The following is a 22,278-nucleotide window of genomic DNA, read 5'->3' on the forward strand; positions in this document are numbered from 1 at the left end:
TTTAATTACATTTTAAATGAGTTATACTAGTATTAGACTTCATCATAATCAGTTATAGTTGAAAACATCTCTTTTGCAATGTATTCCATTACCAATATTGTTTGTGAACCAGGGGCTGAATCCTGCTCATCTCATTGATGACAGTAATTCAATTTAGTCAGTGGAGCCATGTCAGTAAGGTGAGCAGGATTTGGCCCCAAATCTGTACATTTAAGAGCTCTAAGAGTCAAGGGCTAAGGAAGCAGTTTCAAATCTCTTTGTAGCCCAAGTTCAAAGTTGGATTCAGTGCTGGGTAAAATCTAAGGTGTTCTCCTAAGATCTTAGCTCAAGACACTGGAAATCTCATATAATACCTGCTCTTGTAACATTTCTAATGATCTGGTCCAAAATTCCTGCAAGGCTGATTGATCCATCCAAAACCAGGAAGTAGGTATCTTCCACTATGGGACTGACCCACAAACAAACCCAAAATGAAAGGTTTGGGACCCTAGGATTCAAATAAAAAACATGTCCCTGCCACACATTATACCTTAAATTGGAAGTGTCTCAAATTAGAGGTTGCAGGTTTGTTCCATCTTCATTCTCTCCCGTAATACTCTGCCACAGTTGTGGTCAGGAGAGATCCTGAGGCTAGATCCCTATCTATATAACAGACAGGGGCAGTTGGCAGAAATTCTCCACGAGGGCCTGGGATTCAGCAATGTCTTCCTGACCCTGGTCTGAGCGGTCCAGATTTGCCAATTTTCGATGTCATGCTGCAGGGCCTGTTTGTTTCACCTCATGCACAAAGAGTTAGGAGGGTCTGAGGTACAGGGTGATGTGTGGGGTTATCAGTATTTCATATGTGCTGTTGCTCAGTAGGAGGGGTAAGCTGCTTGAATTACATTTTGCTTTTGTAATAGTGAATAATTGATAGGGTCCTCAGAGGATGTGTGTGTGTTTATTATTTCTAATGCAAAAGAAAGAAAGAAATGGTCACTAAGATTATTTGAACCAGTTTTTCCCTCAGTTTATGAAAGTGATAAGGTATTAATTTGCTAACTTATACAGGGAAACCGGAACTACACGAAGTTGGAGGTGATCATTTCCCCTGTCCTCCAATCTCTCTCATTATACTACAAGATTTACCCAGTCTTCTTTATTAGTTACTCCTGGGGGAATTCTGTGCCAGAAAAAAGACGGTTACTTACCTTTGTAACTGTTGTTCTTCAAGATGTGTTGCTCATATCCATTCCAGTTAGGTGTGTGTGCGTGCACAATCGTAGGAAGATTTTTACCCAAGCAACACTTGTAGGTCAGCTGAGGCGCCCCCTGGAGTGGCGCCCTTATGGCACCGGATATATGCCGCTGCCGACCTAGCACCCCCTCAGTTCCTTATTGCCAGCTACTCCGACAGAGGGGAAGGAGGGCGGGTTTGGAATGGATATGAGCAACACATCTCGATGAACAACAGTTAGAAAGGTGAGTAACTGCCTTCTCGTCTTCGAGTGCTTGCTCATATCGATTCCAGTTAGGTGACTCCCAAGCCTTACCTAGGCGGTGGGGTCAGAGTGAGATGTCACGGAGTGAAGGACCGCTGAACCAAATGCAGCATCACCCCTGGACTGCTGCACTATCGCATAGTGAGAAGTGAAGGTATGTACTAATGACCAAGTTGCTGCCCTACAGATCTCCTGTATGGGCACATGAGCCAGGAAGGCAGGGAACGAAGCTTGAGCCCGGGTAGAATGGGCAGTAAGATGCGTAGTTAGGACACTAGCCAAATCATAGCACGCATGGATGCATGATGTAATCCAGGACGAGATGCACTGTGTGGACGCCCTTCATCCGGTCTGCCACAGCTACGAACAGCTGGGTCGTCATCCTAAAAGGTTTTGTTCGTTTGATGTAAAAGGCGAGGGCCCTGCAAACGTCTAGGGAATGCAGCTGCTGTTCTTGTTGAGAAGCATGTGGCTTTGGGTAGAAGACAGGAAGGAAGATGTCTTGGTTTATATGGAAGTCAGACACCACCTTAGGAAGGAAGGCGGGGTGTGGTCACAGCTGTACCTTGTCCTTATGAAACACCATATACAGTGGGTCTGACATGAGGGCTCAAAGCTCCGATACATGTCTTGCCTAAACTGTTTTCCAGGAGCAGTACAGGAGCGAGCAAGTGGACATCGGCTCGAACGGGGCACCCATAAGTCTGGATAGGACCAGGTTGAGGACCCACGTAGGGGTCGGATGCCGAATTTGCGGGTACAGACATTCCAATCCCTTGAGGAACCTGCTGACCATGGGATTGGAGAAAATTGAGCGCTCATTTTCGCCTGGGTGGAAGGCTGAAATCACTGCTAGGTGTACTCTGATGGATGAAATCGCCAGCCTTGCGGTTTCAAGGACAAGAGGTAGTCTAAGATGGTAGGTACTGGCACCTCCAGAGGGGCAGTATTGCTCTGGGCACACCAGCAGGAGAAACGCTTCCACTTGGCCAGATACGTGGACCTAGTAGAGGGCTTTCTGCTATCCAAGAGTACATGCTGCACTGAGCAGGAGCAACATAGCTCAGATTGAGTTAGCCATGCAACATCCATGCTGTGAGATGGAGGAATTGCAGGTCTGGATGACACAGTTGGCCGTGCTCTTGAGTGATCAGGTCCGGCCACAACGGGAGGGGAATTGGTGTGGTCACCAACAGATCAAGGAGAGTGGTGTACCAATGTTGCCTGGGTCACACCAGGGCAATCAAGATTAAGTGGGCCTTGTCTCTGCACAACTTGAGAAGGACCTTGTGGACTAACGGGAATGGAGGAAAGGCATAGAACAGGTGGTCTTTCCACAGCATCAGGAAGGCATCTGATAGTGAGCCTGGGGAGCACCCCTGGAGAGAGCAGAACACCTGACACTTCCAATTCTCGCGAGAGGCAAAAAGGTCTATGTGGGGAAACCCCTACTTCCGGAAAACTGAATGGATAATGTCCGGGCGAATTGACCACTCATGAGCCAGAAAGGACCTGCTGAGGCGATCTGCCAAGGTGTTTTGCACCCCCAGGAGAAACGACACCACCAGGACGATCAAGTGGGCTATGCAGAATTCCCCCTTGCTTGTTGATGTAAAACATGGCCGTTGTATTGTCTGTGAAGACTGCGACACAATGGCCCTGAAGGTATTTGCAGAACACCTGGCATGCCAGGCGCACTGCTCTCAGTTCCCATACGTTGATGTGCAGAGTTATCTCTTGTATGGACCAAAGGCCCTGTGTGCAAAGGTCCGCAAGGTGAGCGCCCCAGCCCAGAGATGATGCGTCCATGGTTAGGACTATGGAGGACTGTGAGGCATGGAATGGCATCCCCCTGCATACCGAGTTGGGGTTCAGCCACCAAACCAGAGAGGTTAAGACTTCCATCGGTACCGTGAGCACTGTGTCTAAATTGTCCCGGCCTGGACAGTACACTGATGAGAGCCAGGCCTGAAGTGGACAGAGGCGTAGTCTGGCATGTCTGGTCACGAAGGTGCAAGACGCCATGTGTCCCAGTAGTCCGAGGCATGTGTGTGCTGTCGAGGTCGGGAAGCTTTGGAGGCCGTGGATAATGCACACCATGGACTGGAGGCAGACATGCAGTAGGCACGCCTGGGCGAGATTTGAATCCAGGACTGGTCTGATTACGTCTATTCTTTGTGTCAGCTGCAAAGTGGACTTTTTGACATTGAGCACAGGCCCAGCTGTCTGAACAAGCTCATGGTGAACTGAACATGAGATAGCACCTGGAGCTCGGAGTGACCCCGAATGAGCCAGTCGTCGAGGTACGGAAACACTTGGATCCGCTGTCGATGGAGTGAGGCAGCTACGGCAGCCATACACTTTGTAAAGACCCTTGGTACCATGGATAGGCCTAAGGGGAGGACAGTAAATTGGAAGTGTCGTTGGTTGACCACAAAGCGAAGGAAGCACCTGTGTGGCGGGTAAATCACTATGTGGAAGTACGCGTCCTTCATGTCAAGGGTGGTGTACCAATCTCCAGGATCCAGGGAAGGGATAATAGTCCCCAGGGAAACCATGCAGAACCTCAACTTTACCATGAATTTGTTGAGTCTGCACAGGTCCGGAATGGGCTATAGCTCCCCCCACCCCTTTCCCTTGGGGATTAGGAAGTAACAAGAGTAAAAACCCCTGCCCCTCAGTTCCTGTGGAACCTCCTCTATAGCCCCAATAGTTAGGAGTGTTTGCACCTTCTGTAGGAGGAGTTGCTCGTGAGAGGGGTCCCTGAAGAGGGATGGGGAGGGAGGGTGGGAAAAAACAAATTGAAGGTGGTATCCACTTTCCACCATGCGTAGGACCCAGCAGTCTGACATTATGCGGGACCATGCAGGGAGGAAATAGGAGAGGCGGTTGGTAAAAGTTGGGGAAGGATCCTGTAAAGAGACTGGTGCTCTGCCCTTGGGCGCACCTTCAAAAGTTTTGTTTGGGCCCCACCGATGGTTTGGGGGGGCCCTGGTTCTGGCCCATCTGAGGACCAGATTGACACCTCCTCAGCCATGTCTTCTAGAGAAGTCCTATCTCAGCCGGGGGTTAGGGTAGATGCGCTGCAGTTGGGGTCAGAAGGGCCTACATTGCATCACTAGGGTATGCATGCCCAGTGAGCACATGATGGCTCATTTATCCTTCAGACTCTGGAGTCGAGTCAGTTTTGTCTGAAAATAGCCCCTGGCCATCAAAGAACAGGTCTTGAATCATTTGCTGCAGCTCCAGTGGGAGACCAGACACCAGCAGCCACGAAATGAGGCACATAACTATGCTCAAGGCTAGAATCCTAGCCGCCGAGTCTGCCGCATCTATTGAGGCCTGCAATGATGTCCTGGATACTTATTTGCCCTCCTCCAGCAAGACATCCAACTCTTTCCTGGACTCCTGAGGAACCATCTCTTTAAACTTCCCCATTAAGTTCCAGGTATTATAATTATAACGACTCAAGAGGGCCTGCTGGTTAGCCACCCTGAGTTGTAGGCTGCCAGTAGAGTAGATCTTGCGCCCGAATAAATCCAGGCATCTAGTTGTCCTTGGATTTAGAGGTGGGAGCTTGTTGACCGTGTCTTTCCCTCTCATTAACGGACTGTACAACGAGGGAGCACGGTTGGGGGTGAATGTATAAGTACTCATAGTCTTTGGAGGGGACCAAGTACTTCCTCTCCACCCCCTTGGCAGTGGGAGGAATAGATGCCGGAGACTGACAGATTGTATTGGAATTAGCCTGGATGGTCTGAATAAATGGCAAGGCTATCCGTGTGAGGGTATCAGCAGATAAAATGTCCACCACCGGCTCCTCGACCTCCACCACCTCCTCCACCTGGTGGTTCATGTTTTGTGCCACCCTACGAAGTAAGTCTTGGTGCGCACAGAGGTCTATAGGTGGTGGGCCAGAGGATGTGCCCACCACCACCTCATCAGGCGAAGATGAGGATACGCCCAGGACTAATGGGTCCTGGCAAGTCATGCTGCGGGGGGTCTAGCTGCTCTAGATCTGCCATGCTAGGGGCATGGGCCTGAGCTGAGGGTAGGGCTGTCACCTCCGAGCCCCAGGGTCACCCAGAGGATTCAGGGGGCCTGGGGCAAAGCGGGGGAGCTGCGGCACTTGTACTCACCTGGCGGCGGTCCCAGTCTTGGGCGGCGGGGGGCCCTTCAGCAGCACTGAAGGGCCCCACACTGCCAAAATGCCGGCCAAAGACCTGCACCGCCACCGGGCCAGGGCTCACGGGCTCCTGGGGGACCTGGGGCCTGGGTCAAATTGCCCCAATTGCCCCCCCCGGCAGCCCTGCTGATCCCTAGGGGGCGGGGGGACGACTTACAGTGGCCTCTGGGACCCAGGGTTCCGAGTGGGCAGAGCAAGAAGCCCCTGAGGGGGCGCCCTGGGCCTGATGGTATGCCCAAGGGGTCCAAAAGGACCATTGTGGGGGTCCCTGAGCAGGATCCTGCCCTTCATCGTCCCACTGGCTGACTGGCACATCCGTGTCTTGGTCATGGACATGATAGCCACTCTCCGCTTGGGACAACCTTGAGTTGGGGGCGGGACGGCCAAGGTGGAGCTGATCGCTCATGCTGGGTTGCACTGTCCTGTGTTGTTGGCCCGTGCCATGGAGATGGAGATTGGCGCCACAGTCTCGAGCGGTATCACAACCTGGACCAGGACGGACGGTCATATCGGTGCCGGGAGGCAGATCTGGACCTCAATGAAGATCTACGGCTGGAGCGGGGTCGGGAATGACTCCGAGTAGATCGGCACCGGGACTGGTGCTGGGAGCTGGACCAGTACCAACTGTACTGGGAAGAAGATCTTTGTGAGGCAGAGCAGCGCCGTGAGTGCGACTAGCACCGAGATGGTGATCGGTGCCGGGACTGCGAGTGATGCTGTGGACGAGACCAGCGCCTGGGTCGGGACCTAGATCAGTGCCGACCCATCTCACTCTGAGATGGAGGGCGCATCATGGAGGGCTTCCCTTTCAAGGGACAGCCCGCCCTGGTGGTACCAAAGGTTGTGACAGTGCCAGCTCAGTGAGCGCAATCAGCTCGTGAGCAGTGGAGAAAGTCTCCAAGGTGGAAGGGAGGCCGAGCTCGACCACGGTATGCACCGGGGAGCTTATGTGCACTGGATTCAATGACACTTGCGGTGCCGGATTTGGAGCCTTCACGGGGCCGTCTGGCGCAGGACGCTGCTCCAAGGGGGGCCCAGGCAGTGCCGGTGACTGTACAGGAGCAGCAGGTTGCTTGTGCTGCCTCTTGGATCCTGGAGACAGTGAGCGGTGCTGCGCTGGTAGCAGTGCCGGAGCCGGGTTGTTCTGGTGCCGGAGGTGCGCTTCAGACTCGCAGCGCAGGGCCGAGGACATCAGGCTAAGTGCTGCTTCCATGAGGAGCTGCTTCAAACAAAAGTCCCACTCCTTTTTTGTCCAAGGCTTGAATGCCTTACAAATGTGGCACTTATCTCATTGATGTGATTCCCCCAGGCACTTCAGACAGGAGTTGTGGGGGTCTCCCACAGGCATTGGGTTGAGGCAGGCCGAGCACAGTTTGAAACCTGGAGACCTAGGCATGAGCCCAGGTACCGGGAAGGAGGGAAGGGTAGAAATCCCTTACCTCCAATTACTATATACACCAACTACTATCAACTACAACTAGAAACTGCTGACAACTACTTTATAACAACTATCTACAGGTATAAACGAGCTAAGAGATAGGGAAGTGGCGATCAAAGCTGCGCTCCACAGTTCCAACGACCGTCACAGGTGGTAAGAAGGAACTGAGGGGGTGCTGGGTTGGCTAGGGTAAAAATCTTCCAACGATCATGCACACACCTAATTGGAATGGATATGTGCAGAATTTTTAGTTCTTGCTCATATTTTATTTGTCAAAATAACACCAGTTTCAATTATTTTGGTAATTTATTTCAAAATATCTGTCAGCAACTATGCCTGTTACAATACAGACAATGAAAAATGATCATTGACAAATAGATTCCTTACTAGGCATATAAATACAGAACTTTGAGTAATGCATTTAAACTACAATACATAACCGTATTTCCCACCCACCCCCCGGAAACAGTGCAAAGGTTTGGGGGAGTCAGGGGTAACAGAGGAGCTGAGGGAGAGGGGAGGAGCCTGGAAGTGAATCTGGAGGGTTGTTGGGTGAAGTATGGAACAGGTTTTTTTTGGGAGGGTGGGAGCAACTGTTTGTTAGGGAGCTGCCTCCATACAGACCCTGGCTGACCCCTAGCCTTTCCCATTCAGTCAGGCACATCTGCCCCTGTTCCCATGTATCCCTGCACCCCTCCCTCCCCCGACACCCACTCAGCCACCCTCCTGTGTCCCCCCACACCCCCTGCTCTCATGTGTCTGTACTCCCACTCAGCCAGCCCTGTGCCTCCACTCCCATTCAGCCACTGCCCCAATCTGTCCTCCCCTAGTAGCTCTTATGAACCCCACTCTGTGACCCCCGCAGTAGCCCCGTGCTGTCTGTCCCCCTCTATCCTGACCTGGCACTCCCTTCCCTATTGCAGCTGGGGATGGCCCAGAAGCAGCTGCTCTGTTCTAGCACCAGAGTGGCCCCTGGTGGGCAAAAGATGCAACTGCAGCAACTTTCTGACAAGTTATTTTCTGCAGGAAAAATATTATGCATTGAAGAAAACTTTAGCATAGAAAAATACAAGCTACTTTTGTGCATTATTATTAAATAAAAGTGCTTCCCAATATACATGATACAGGTTTGAGTTAATGATTGTTTGGAAAATATATGTGGATGAAGAAGGGAGAGTTACACCTGTCCTGGATCTTCTGCCTAGAATACCAGTGCAAGGTAATGTGTCTGTAGTATATTTTAAAGGTGTTTTCCCTATTACTGACTTTAAATAGTTTGTGTCCTGGACTCTCAATACAGCACATTGCTCATGCTCTGACTTGTGATGTGTGGCAGACCTAGCAGAACCTATTTTGACTGGTATTGTAGCAATGGCTACAGACATGAAAGAGCTGGCATTTTATTAGACCAGTGTGTCAGTTTCAAAAATATTCCTATCATCCTAATAGGCATAAACCTATGTCTACTAAGTGTTCCCTGTTTTAAAAATGTGCTTGGTATGTAATGGTAATGCTTTTTGAAAGTAATGACCGCTCAGGCCAAGAACAACTTTTGTTAACCTAGAATCTGAACATTTCACCCCAACCCCTTCAAAAAAAATTCTTGTCAAAGCTCAATGTTTTGGGTTGTTTTTGGGGGGTGGGGGGGTCCATCTAGCTTGCTGTGCTGCTTTAACTTGTCCGACAGGTAACAAACTTTGGGCTTTTTAATTAGGTTTTGCTCTCTCATATCAAATTTGTTAGAAAAAAAATATAGGATCCCCTGACAAGTTTAGTGGCTGTATTGCAGGGCATGGTGGACATGTCAGTCAAAGAGAAGCAGCCTGTTTTCCCTGCTACCTATTTTATGTGCCTCTGGAGTCTGTCTCATTGAAGACACATTCCAAAAACATTTGATGCTTCTGCTTTGTGTTTATAAATCTAACTGCCTTTGACTGTTAGGTGTTTATTTATACAGTGACTGTAATGTGTTACAGTACTTCCTCCTCTGCCTCCATTGTACATAGCTCATGCTTCCAAATTGACTGATCTTAAGCAGGTAGAAGCTATCTGAAATCTGTTTGATGGCAGCATATTTGGTAGAGGAAAGGTTTGTGATAGTTGTCCAGAAACCACAATACTACTTTGTCAGGCTCTGTAGGGGTGTCTAGGATGCCTGAGGAGATGCTGCAGCTTCCACAAGCTATGTTTATTCTGTTAAAACAAATTGCTTTATCAGTATGAATTAATGAAACATGAAAATTATTCAGATGTGGCCCCTTACTGAAAAGCAAGAAGTTCAGAATCCTTTTTCCTTGTAAGGGTATTAACCAAACAATTTTTAGTTTACATTCTACTGCTGTTCTAAAGCTTGAGAATAACCAGTCTGTTTTTCTAAAGACAGAGGCAAACATCAGGATTAAGCTTGGAATAATTATGTATCCAGTTGTGTACATTAGTCTAACAGAAATAAAGCAAACCCCTTATTCAAATGATTAGGTTAAGTGGCAAAGTGTGGAACTTGTTCCTAACTCAAGCTGCTTGGCAAAGGAGTTAAATAATTCCAGTCACTTTTTCCTAAAAAGGCACATGAACCCAGTACCATCGTCTTAACTAGGTTTTATGCGCAGGACATTTGCTGTAGTTAGGACTTACTTGTATTTAATCTTTTCTTTTCTTGCAGCTGTGCAGGATAAGCAAGCAGCTGTTGAAAATGGACCCCAGTGCTTCAGAAATATGCTCCTTTTGCTGGGGATTGAGGCCTCCATTGAAAGTCTGATCAAATCAGTTGGCATGAAGAAATGAATACCACTTACAAAACTTATAACTGGTAGAAATTTGGAAATTCTTTTAATTATGATATTGAGTTATGCAGTCTATAATTTTATTGAATATAAACATTAAGTTATTTTCCATTTAAAAACCATACCCATAAAGCATGCTATCTGTACAATTATGGCACATTATATATAAATTGTCATGACATGAAAAATAAATACAGCAATTTAAATACAAAAATGCCAAATAAAATAATTAGAGTGAATTTCATTATAAATTTAAATTTCTGAATTAATGTACCAGAGTGGTTCTTCTGTCCTTAACATTTTCTAGAACGGGTTACAGGAACATGTGCTGTCAAATTCAAGTCAATAAAAAGTGGACATTTCATTTCACAGCTGTATACAAAAAGTACAGTGATTTTAAAACAGAGAACAGTGACACTGAAAGCAGAATAAAGTTGTATTTAAATATTCCTTCTACTCAGTTAAGATAGAAGTACAGAAATAAATGACCAATACAGCCAAATTTAAGTTTGTGAAGAATAGTCAGGTGGTTAGAAATCAATTTTGTGAATGGTAGTGAAACAGTACAGATGCTGCTGCTTCTTTAATGTGGCTGTAGAATAGACATTACTACTTTCACAAAGTGTTGCACTTTAATTACTGTTTATCATGGTTTGGTTTGAAAGCTTGCACCATCATTGAGGCATATTGTCAACTTGATACTTTACACATTGCATTCTATAAACAAATATGAAGCAGTTTCAAGACATTTCTTGCAACCTCATTATGCCCATCAGATATTTTAGTATTAGCTCACTTGTAAATGTCTAGCATTTCTCAAAGGGAAGACAGTCAATTTTGCACTGGCGCTTTAAAAGTACTGCAATAGCCAGCCAGTTTCCATATAGTTAAGTGACCTCCTCGTTTTACTTTTGGAGTCCTCTAAACATTGGGAAAGCACAGCAGGCAAGCTCAAAATTAATTCCTAGTACCTTAAAAATGGTGTACTTGCATATATGTTGGGAGTAAATATTTTTCTGGGCTCAGGGGGCCAAAAAGGCTATAATATATGTAAACGGAGAACTCTCTTGTTAAGTAGTTTCAATGAAGAGTTCTTCTGCAAACTCAAGTGCATGATTCTGTAAGTATGCATACACAACTACGATCTGGCGTACATTTTCATGGAGCAAGCAGTGTACACACATTTACATGCACACTCAAAGCAGAGTAAGGCTGGTAGATCTTGGGTTAGACCTGCCTGTTTTAAAACAGTAAGCTTATCAGTCAATACCAGAAAATATCAATCATCTATTTGGTCACTCAGTCTGTTCTGGCAAGGAATAACTGAAGCACCAATGTGAGTGGCTTGATTCAGTCTTCCTACCCCCACAGAACGAGCATGCGGCTGAGCAAGAGTAGGCGTTAAATGCTGCCAGACTGCAGTTTATTTCAAATTTCTTCTTATTCAAACATAGAAAAGGTTTTTTTGGGGTTCTGCTGCTAAGCAGGCAGAACTAACTAATATTACTACAGCCATTTCACTATTTTTGTGTAATCTTGATTCTTGTGCCAGTGAGTTTCCTCTTTAAAATACATATGGCACCAAACTACAGTTAGATGCTTCCTGCATGTACATGGAAACTGAACTATGGTGTGTACATACACCAAGAGTGGAAAATTACAACATAAACCTGACCACAGTAAGTTTTTTTTCCTGCTGTAGATAACTGTTAATCATTTTGACTAAAGATGACCAGCCCCTTTGAATTAAATGTGACTTATCTTTTAATTCTCTGCTCAGAGGGTGGTATTATTACAACACTGCAGCTAGCCACACAGCAGACTGCAATAAATCAACAACTAAGTCAGATTGCTGTGGATATAACAAGTCTAATCTAAAGAGCAAACAACTGCACCCCAGAAAGGCACATTACTAACTGGTGGTAGGTTTAGTGGATCAAGGTAACATGGTTCACTTTTAAGTGTTAAGCAATACTGCTGTATAAATAAGTTTTCATTAGGAATATCACCACTCTGGGCCCAACTGTCAAACGGGCCATGGTTTCACAGAATTGTACATTGGGTCCTGCCAATGAACACGGCGCCATTTTTTATGAAAGCCAATACTCTGAAGAAGTTCAAATAAAATGCAATGAAACAAAGGGCATTAGATTCAAGCTCCCAATATAAATCTACTGTACTACTTTATAAGGAGAGGTAAGTCCTTGTTAAGACAACCTCCATATTTTCAAACTTATTACTACTACATACCTACTGTATACAGATAGCAGCATTTCAAGATGGGCTTGAATAACATCTCCTTGTACATTCTTAGGGTATGAGAGCCCCAAAGAAATGTAAAGAAAGCTTTTCAACAGCTAAGAGAACCTGTAGTTTATTATACCACAATACCCACATTTCTTAATAGTTTCATCCCACTGTTTTTGATCTAGTTGAACCTGTTTCACTTTTAAACTTCACAAGAATCAGGGAATAGCACCTCATCCACACAAATCATCTCCAGCTTGGCAGATGTGTTTAACTTGTTACCACACAAACTAATGCCACTGCTAAATGTTGGTACAAAGTTAACTGACACCCACCATCAAGGAAAAGTCACAACCTACGATTACAATGAACTTTACAAGATAAAGCAGATACCATCTGTCAACCCTTTTCTCAAAAAATGTCATTGCAGTCACAGCCTGATTCCAGAACAGCCTTTGCTAGCTGCTGTTTAATGCACAAAAAAAGTTGAGACACATCTGATTTAAGTCCAAAATCACATGGACAATAATTGAGTATACAATTCCTATAGCTAAAGTTGAATTAGGAAAGAGCTAGTTCCTGATTCACTAATTTAGCAGGAATAGCTCAGTGTGGACCATTCGATCAAAGCCTGATATGTTCAACCAGCGAATAATTAAAAATCAAGGCTGCTTCCCTAGTAAAATTCCTAACCCTTACTCCTTATTTTGTGAATTTCTACTTACATTTATACAAATCCTTACAGAAAGCTTTTTCAGACTGATCACAACACTTTTGGAAGCAGAGTCTGAAGTTCTCAATTTCACTCACTCCGCTTAAAATAGATTTGCACTAACATGGCAAGCTCTACCTAGCCAGCACCAAAGAGCAATTATACAATTCAGTAGTGTGTTTTGTTTTTTAAACATTAAATTACATGGGCAGCAATTTATTTTGTATTAAGTTTAGTGCATTTTTAATGTGCTCAGTGCGGCTTAATTTTGAATTTGGTTTTATTAATGTGGGGGAGGGGAGGTTGCTTTTGTTTTAAAATATTGAGTGTTAAAATGCACAAGGTGCAAGGCCATCCTGTAATTCTCATGTTTATGATCAGGCTTTCTGCATTAGTGCAACGTATCTGAAAGTTCCTAACTCTGCACTGAAGAAAAAATGAGAATTAATCCAGAACATTTCATTTGGTGCTTCACATAGTAGTCATTCAATTTTAAGAACATGGACTTAAACCTCAAGTTGATCTGTCATGTTGTTGCAGGGTATGGCACACATCTGTTCTGTAATATTGAACACATTCCTTCAGATTAAGTTTATATATTGGAAGGTGTTTCTTAAGTACTATGCCATGTCTTTGAAAGGCATACCCATTAAAATATATTCCTTAAAGCAAAAACATTCACAGCTGAAAAATGCACTGAACATAATAGAAAATCAACATAACTACATTTCATTAACCCTTCACTTTCAACCATAACCTTAAGGAAACAGTTACACTTTATGGAGAACTAATGTGCAGTCTTCATTCTCCTTGAACAGATTTGACATCATTGGATCATCTTTGGCCTGTACATTCTTCAAATAATAGTTTACTATCTTGCCATCAAGTTTGTTCTGATGTGGAATGCTTTCATATGGCTTAAGATCTAGGTCCAGGACAGAAACTGAAAAGGTGAATCTGGATTTGGATGCCAGAACGACAGGCCTTTGAGCAGAGCTGAAAAAGAAAACCAATGGAATGTTGCTAGACAATTTGTTTAAAGCAAACAGACCACTTATGCTCTTAGTGGAAATTCAAGGCCCAGTGCCTATCTAAGGCTTTATCACAAATAACTCTGCTTTACATGTAAAGATCACATTGCCAGTGTCTCCACATTTATTAGGCATTGTAAACCAGAAAACTGGGACTTCAGCTGATGTAGCTTTTAAAAGCAGCCACGGTTCATTCTTAACTCAGGTTTAGTTTTTCCAGTCCAAAATGATGTGGGAACAGGAATGAATAAACCATTTATTTACACATGCCAATCCTTTTTCTGTTAGTTTCCACACCAATTTAAACCAAACCTCCCTAAATTGCTCTATCACTAGCACTGCTAAATGAAATAATCTCAACTGGCGGTTTTGGCAATAAGAGCTACTTGTATAAATGCAAAGTTTGTCAGAAGTACTGCACTGAACTTCTACAGCCAGAAACAACCATCACCTGCACAGACATAATGGTAGGCAGGTAGTGTTAATGTCATTTCACAAATATCCTTTTTATATACTAAACTGAAGTAATAGCCTCCTCTTCCACTGTATGAAACTTACTTTGTTCAACTTATTGTCCTGGCCTGAGTGAATAAAATTGCCTTCTGCCTATCAGAACTAGCATTCAGGTGTTATGAATACATCTTAAAACAATATTAGAAAATAACTCCCTGAAGTGACCTACGAAATCTAAGTAAAAGGTTTGGATGGGAGAATTTTCTATCTTATTTTCTCAAGTATTATAGGTTAGAGAAGAGAGAGTACCTTCTTCAGAGTTCATCCTCCAAACAGCACTAATCCACATGGAAAATTAGCTTCTGTCTGAGGAGGTGACTAGGGTTGTGTTGACAAAAAAAAGTCAACATGGATACTAAGTTACTAAAGCTGTGTGGTTGCAACAAAAGTTGCACCTCTTGATGTTTTGACAGAATGAGAGCAAGATACTGGACACTTCAAGTCAGTCACTTAAAAGGGTTAAGTTGGCTCTGTATTTTCAAAAGCAGCTTTCCTGCATACCTCAAATCAGAGGACAAGCCCAGAATGAACACAGCCACTACCAAGTATGTCTTCCATCCAATACTCTATCACTCTAATGATAAGAAATTGAATAAATCCTAATATCCAGAAAGGGATCAAAAGATGTGCAGTGATAAAGAATGAGAACATAACTCTTTTGCCATGGTGACTGAGGTAATTCATTTTTGTTTATCCTTAAAGGCACATCATCAACATTAGGACTTTGAAACAGATTTCAGCCTCCAAATTAAGAGTGTGTCATAGCCGTTAGCTCAAATTATAACTTGAGAGTTGCCCAAATTAAAATCTCTAGCTAGGTAGCCTGTCAGAAAAGGTATTGAAGCTCAAGTGATGCTGACACATGAGTTAGTAATGCAGTGGGAATGCAACAGTTCAAGTTACAACAAACTCATCAGCAGTTAATCTAATCGCTATCCAACTCCAGTATTATTTTGCTGTGTGGTTGCTCTCACTGCTAGCGTGCAGTAATTCAAGCTAACTGTTGCAGCGAATACAAGCCTTATATCAAGGATTCTCAAACTGGGGGTCGGGACCCCTCGGGGGTCACAAGGTGATTACGTGGGGAAGGGTCGCGAGCTGTCACCCTCCACCGCAAACCCTGCTTCACCTACAGCATTTATAATAGTGTTAAAAAAGTGTTTTTAATTTATACGGGGGGGGGGAGGGTTGCACTCAGAGACTTGTTGTGTGAAAGGGGTCATCAGTACAAAAGTTTGAGAGCTACTGCCGTAAGTAATTTCAGTGTTTTAAAACAGAAAAAGAAAAAAAAAAAGTTGAGCCTCCTATTCTAAATATTTTAATCAGAACTTCATGATTAGTATTCCCACTGTCAACATGGGCAACCCAACTGTGAAACACCCTGAAGATTATTTGACTCAAATCAACTATAGAATTTTTTTTTTTAAATCTTGGCTGTCTGAATGAACTGTCTTTCAGAATCCCTTACCATTCATCCTGTAGACAAGGTGAAAGGGAAATCATGATGGAGCAGTCCTTAGCTGTCATTGCTACTCTGTACTGCTGAACCTATACACAAGGTAAAAACAGAATGAGTTATCTCCACAATAAGAGCATTTGAATAAGTATTTCTAGACTCAGGCACAGATACAACACCAAAGTACACAATGAAAATGTAAAGTAATAATCACTTCAGGTGTTGGAGATTATACCGAGGTCATTACTCCTCAGACTTTTTGTATTCACTAACATTTTTTCTGTGTCACATGTTACAAATGGTTAACTCTTCACACAGACTGCTTGGCATGAGTACATATTTATTCTATGATTCTAGGTAAACTAATAGGAAATAGCTATTCATTTGAATGTACCATGTGATTTAGAAAGAAGTAAGGAATTTGTGAATAGTTAGCTCCTTTGTTTAGTTAAAAAGTGGTAGTATGAGCTGATTTTCAAAGGGGATGAACACTTCAATGGGAATTTTAACTGTTCAGAATCTCACCGGATTTTCTCTCTCATTGAGTATACACAAGCTTGGAAGGATTAGATTATCGGTAGTCATTTTCACTGTAAACACACATACCGATGAAAAATATTTCCATTGACAGTAATTGAAATTTACAGATAAGTAAAGGAAGAAAAATGCTGATTGAATTAAGGTTATTTACTACCTTGATGTTGACAATTTGTTTTAATGGTTATAAATCTAACTTTCTGAAGGGAGTTTTCTGTCATTAAGTGTCTGACCTCCCCAAAATTTCCCACAACTCTGAAAGCTTAAATAGATTAAAAATGCTTTAAAAAAAATCAAATATCCATCAAAATTATAAAAAATAGAAATCAAATTCTGCCAAGCTTAATTATATATTAGATATATTATGGAAGCTGACAGAATAAAGTAAGCTTTAAGCACCCACGCTGAAGAAAGGTACCTTTGTAAACGCAAATGCTTCTGTTCCATCATCTTCCGTTGAAAGATCTAGAAGTTTCTCATAAAATGCTTCATTGTAAGGTCCATCTATCTGTGATGTACTTCTAATAAGTACAAAAAACAGGAAGAAGTTTTACTGATCCAGTTCCAATTTTTACTGGGCCAAACTTTTCAAAAAAGGTGTTTTCATCAGGTGAGGGTAAACCTTTACTAAAAGTAAAACAGCATTATGATGGGAAAGAATTGCAATGTTGTAAAAATGGAGAAACAGCAGATCTTCCTCCACAATTTGCAGAGGCTCCCAACAACAGCATTTTTACTAGAAGACTTGTTGCATAAAATGCTTCAGTTCCTAAGAAACTGAAGCCATAAGTGCATGAGTCGGCTAATATGTAATATCAAGCTGGGAACAAGTTTTTAGTTTAGTGCTAATGCACAGCAGCTAGAAAGGATATATATAGGGTGACCAGACAGCAAGTGTGAAAAATTGGGACGAGGGTGGGGGATAATAGGAGCCTATATAAGAAAGACCCAAAAATCGGGACTGTCCCTATAAAATCGGGACATCTGGTCACCCTAGATATATACAGGTAAAGAATACAAATGAAATGCTTAATCTATGCACACATCAGAAAATATGTAAGATTGGATTTCTTAAAAAGCATGGTAACATAAATTCAAAGTATAGTGTTATACTGCCAACTATTTATTAGCAGGACTCCATATTAAGGTTGCTCACTATATATGTAATATTTCAGTTCTATATCAAAATGTTGATTTCCACATATCAGAAGCAGCTCAGAGAGTAGACCATACCTTTTGCAAATGAAGCTCTATTACCCTCTTGTGGTTAGTGTCTAAATTACACAAGGAGGTTACATTTTAAGGAATACAAAGGACAATACAAAATGAAAGAGGGCCTCGCCTTAGAGTGATCTTCTACTACAAAAACAAACTGGACTTGGTTTTCCATCTGAAGTAAATCCAGTTTAACCCTCAGTGCTTAGTATTTCCCCAACAACAGATACCAGAAGGCATTTACTGCACTTATTCCATACAAGCTGCTATATAGGTCACCATTTTATGATGGCAATCTGGTAAACTCACACAACTACTGATCTTGGATTTCTACAGCCTAAACTAACATAGTATTTCATCACTATCTCTATTTCAGAAAGGGTCTTACTAGAACAATTTCACATGAGAGCTACACTCCATAAACTTTCTCATCTATTTCACTGCAAGCAGCAGTGATGCAAACACAGAAGGTTCTCACTTATAAAAGCACTACACTGAGCAACTGAACAGATATTGGAATTTCACGTTATGAGCACATCTTTATGTACCTCCTGCAAACTGGATGGGAACAGGGGAATTAAGAATTTACTTTGTTGTTTTATTTCTTCACTGGTTTCCAATATGTAATGGACCGTTTCTCCTCCACTAGACTGATGGGCAGCAGAACCTATCACTATCCATAAGAACTTAATATGTTCTGTCTGGGTCCTTGTTTTCTTCTTTTCCACTAGTACATTTCCCATATTTACAGGAAAACATAAAACTGAGCCTTAAATTAACTGAAGTAATTAACGTGTAAATGTGTGTCCTTTTGGACCATTGCTATTACTACTGGAGTACATTACCAGTTATTTCTATTCAATCAGAAATCAATTTGTAATCAACATATCAATGTCTCACTCTCACAAGACTAAACACTGAGAAACTTGCCCATCGAGTGAGGGAGAAAACATGATAATAGGGGATCCACAACCTTAAAATATGCTTTGCCTCTTTCAAAGGAGGAGGAGTGACACTTGTTTCAGTATAGTCGAGGCAGAATTTGAGGAAACATTTTTCTATATCAGATTATAAACTGGGGACAAGTTTCAATAGTGACAACAAGTGTTAGACGTGAGATAGGAAATATTAGACAATCATATCAACTTTCTTGGCTGAACAATACCAAGGGATTCATTACTGCAAGGCTGCAAGCTTGCTCACCTCGACAACCACTAGAAAGAATTTAACATAGGAACTACCACACTGAATCACATTCCACCTTGTCTAGCATCCTGTATCTGACAGTGGCCAGCACCAGATGCATCAGAGGCAGGTTTAAGAAAACCCAATAGTAAGCAGATGTGGAATAAACTAACTCCCATACACACATCCTAGTGGTCTCATCTTAAATACTAATAGTTAGAATTTGGCTTAAAAATCTTAATGCACTATGTTTCAAATCCCTGCCAAAACTTTAAAAATAACTACTTTGGATACTCTTATTCATTCAAGTGTCAAATTCCTCTTTGACATGCACTAAATTCTTGGCACTAAGGTCATCCTGTGATGAATTCCACAGCCTAATTTCACATCCTGTGAAATAATTCCTTTTATCATATGAATTACTGCCAAAAAGAGCTCAGGTAAACAAAGGAGAAGTGGGACAGGTAATCAATTTTAATCATGTTTTGCATTTGTATTTTTTAGTTCTTTTGCTAAAAAGTGGGGGAAGGTGATTCTCATTGGATGGTAAGCATTAAAACATGTTGATTTCCAACTAAATATAGCCTTTACATTAAATGTGCATTTCTTATTTACTATTCGTGATTTTGTATCAATCTCTATCTCGATGAAAATTCAAATTCAGTTAAAAAATGAACAAAAGCATTTTTGTATTAAATAAAACTACCTTAAAGTGCTAGACACAAGAAAAAAATCAAAACATATTTTGCATTTAAAACTAGCTGATTTTTTTAAACAAAATAAGTAGCATCTGTAGTTAGTGAACTGAACTGTTTCCAGTCACCACGTCCTTTAAGATTTTAGAACTAGTACATCTCATCTGTTCACAGCTACTTTTTATTCATAGATTCGAAGAGGGAAAACAAGCTTTCTTGCTTTTTCAATTCCCAGGGCCTTGGTTATTTCTCCTAGAAGAAATCTAGATGGGAATATATTCCCATCAACCAGAAAATTGCCCCCAAATTAGATTGTGCAGAAGTTTATCTGCTGTGTTACATGAACGGTGAAGTTAGAAGTTCCATATCTAGACGCTAAAATGAAAAGCATGAAGATCAAGGCAACATAATGGGTCTCTAGATACCAAAGATGATTCAGGAACAGCAGGATTCGAAATAGATTTTGTACAGTGCTGTATTGTGTCTACACACCTGGCTAGCCTGCAAAAATTAGGCTGTATCTTTCTGTATCAACAGCAGAGTGAGGCACAATAAAGTAATCTGTCCCATGGTATCAAGGAATCCACAAATCTGAATGATGGCGACAAGGTTAGAACAACAAAAAAGGAATCAGGAGACCTGGGTTCTATTTGAGCAAGTTACTTTAACATCTGTCCTTCAGTTTCGCCTTCTGGGGATACTACTTCCATACCTCCATTTGACAAGCTAAATACATTAAGGTTTGAGACACTTCAGATATTACTTTGTTACAGCCATGGTATAGCGAAAGATTATGAAAAATTTCACCCTCCTCACCCCTATTAAGAGGAAATCCATCTACATTGGTAAATCTGCACTGTGACTTGGAGTTACTTGAGAGAGAAGCAAAGGGGCAATTTTGCTTCAATCCCAAGCCAAGAAGATGTGATTTCCAGGTTTTGGAGGAAACAAAGCAAGTTTAATAGGCCCCCAAACAAGCTGCCCTTGGGAAGGTTCCTCTTCAGAGCTATGTAACCAGCAGTACTGCACTACTCAGGAAGCAGAAGTTAGAAGCACAGGCCAGTGGAGAGAGACCATGGGCAAGAAGTGGAACAAAGACCTCCATACGCAAGGAACTGCTGAGCCTACACACTACACAAGAAAAAAAACGGTGCAAGAAGGCAGAGAGTGCAGAGTGGAGACCCAAGCTCCTAAATACTGACAGTGGCTGATGATGCCATCACCATCTGAAGTGCGGTGTCCAGTTTTTTTGCCTCTTAGAGAGAGCTGACACCAAAAAGGTCCATGAAAATGGTATGGTGGGGCTTGCATAAAGATCACCGTGAAAACTTTCAGTACCGCCTTAATACCCAGTCCCATATCAGAATAAGGGGATGAGTGGTGAAATTAAAGGGCAGTGTGATTAGAAAAATAGGAAGTACTGTTCTGCCAGATGTAAATACTAAGGCTGATGCTTTTTAAAAATAGAGCTGCACATTGTAATGGTCATTAACATTCGCAATTTTACAAGGCCAGACATAAAGCTAATAATACATTTCACTGGTATTTTTCATCCTTCCCCTATAGCTTTATGTATGGGTCACTTCCAGAGGCATAATGCTATACTGTGAACCAATGGTCTCATCCATTCCACCAAGTTTTATGATACCCTGAATTTGTATCGGAACCAGAAGACAAATACAGACAGAAACTTTCCAGAGTCTGCAGTGCAAATTATCACGTTACACCTTCCTGAGCTCAATACAGAAGACAGGCTGGAAATCTTACCTCTCCTCAGGAAACTCCTCTAAGTACTGTTCAACTCTATTGTACAAAGGATAAAGTCCCTCAATATCCAGCATGTCCAGCATCTGAGCCTGAAGGGTTTTATAAAGGAGACAGCCCCGTGGTAAGCCAGAACTCTCCATTTTATTTTTACCTAGAAAAAAAGTATTTTCAAATTATGTAGTTTGAAAAAAAAATAATTGTTTTTACATAATAGACCCAACTATTCCCCAGCTTGATCAGCTGAAGGAAAAGCTACAGGCTAATTCTTAGGTTTAAAACAGTAAAATCCTAAGAAATGGGCATTCAACATTTCACATTTTGAACTACTATATTATGTATAACACTAGAGTTTGACTGTGCAGTGAATCTTATGGGATGGAATCAGATTTTCTTTCTTTCATGACAAAACATTCAAAGGAAAAAAAAAGGCAAAACGGAAAAAATCTCCCTCACACATTTCCATGCTCTGTCTTACACTACCAGAAATAGTCAAAAACACAAGGGGAAGTTCAGCGCCTCATCTCCCCTTTGTGCTTTTGAAAATATCCCCCCGAAGAGTCAGACTAATTTACAAGGTAATCTAGATTACATCAAGTCATAGCATTTCAGATCCTGAGTAGCTATTATACATTGTAGAAAACTGTACTGACAAAAAAAACCCCCCCCCCCCCCCCCCCCCCCCCCCCCCCCCCCCCCCAAGAAATTCAACTCAGGAGTTCAACTTAAAGAAAAATCTCAGTCAAAACACTAACATGGGTATGTAATGCAGCATCTGAAATGTTAGGATCAAGCACACGCACTGAATGCCAATTGCTGCTTAGAAATGGTTCCATGATTACATAGTGGTACACTATAGGAGCTGCATCCCAACCAGCGGCAATGTCTTGAAGACCAATTGCACTTTTGCAAGACTAGAGTAGTGAGGAAGTAATGCGCTCTGCCCCCCCCCCCGCCCCAACTCCCAATCCTTATTTCCATTTCTCACACATATACACCCTTTTCCCTTTTAAATACCCACCTCATGCGGAAAAA

The 22,278-nt window shown here is 42.6% G+C and overlaps 2 protein-coding genes across 12 annotated transcripts in view; one reads left to right on the forward strand and one right to left on the reverse strand.

Annotated features, from left to right (window-relative positions):
- LOC123374725 (centromere protein P) overlaps nucleotides 1-10,226 on the forward strand; it is a 339,668-nt gene extending 329,442 nt beyond the window's left edge. For both annotated transcript variants that reach the window (XM_045024949.1, XM_045024950.1), the window contains exons 8-9: nucleotides 8,233-8,324; nucleotides 9,768-10,226. In XM_045024949.1, the coding sequence (XP_044880884.1) occupies nucleotides 8,233-8,324; nucleotides 9,768-9,889 (214 nt within the window). In that variant the 3' untranslated portion in view covers nucleotides 9,890-10,226. The remainder of the gene's footprint in view (nucleotides 1-8,232; nucleotides 8,325-9,767) is intronic.
- Nucleotides 10,227-10,229: 3 nt separating this feature from the next.
- The window catches only part of IPPK (inositol-pentakisphosphate 2-kinase), a 96,897-nt gene continuing 84,848 nt past the window's right edge, over nucleotides 10,230-22,278 (reverse strand). For all 10 annotated transcript variants that reach the window (XM_045024935.1, XM_045024934.1, XM_045024941.1 and 7 more), the window contains 4 exons: nucleotides 21,247-21,397; nucleotides 16,803-16,905; nucleotides 15,860-15,939; nucleotides 10,230-13,843 (listed from right to left, as the gene is read on the reverse strand). In XM_045024935.1, the coding sequence (XP_044880870.1) occupies nucleotides 13,618-13,843; nucleotides 15,860-15,939; nucleotides 16,803-16,905; nucleotides 21,247-21,397 (560 nt within the window). In that variant the 3' untranslated portion in view covers nucleotides 10,230-13,617. The remainder of the gene's footprint in view (nucleotides 13,844-15,859; nucleotides 15,940-16,802; nucleotides 16,906-21,246; nucleotides 21,398-22,278) is intronic.

This window comes from Mauremys mutica, chromosome 7 (genome assembly GCF_020497125.1).
Source record: "Mauremys mutica isolate MM-2020 ecotype Southern chromosome 7, ASM2049712v1, whole genome shotgun sequence".
NCBI classification, from domain to species: Eukaryota; Metazoa; Chordata; order Testudines; family Geoemydidae; genus Mauremys; species Mauremys mutica.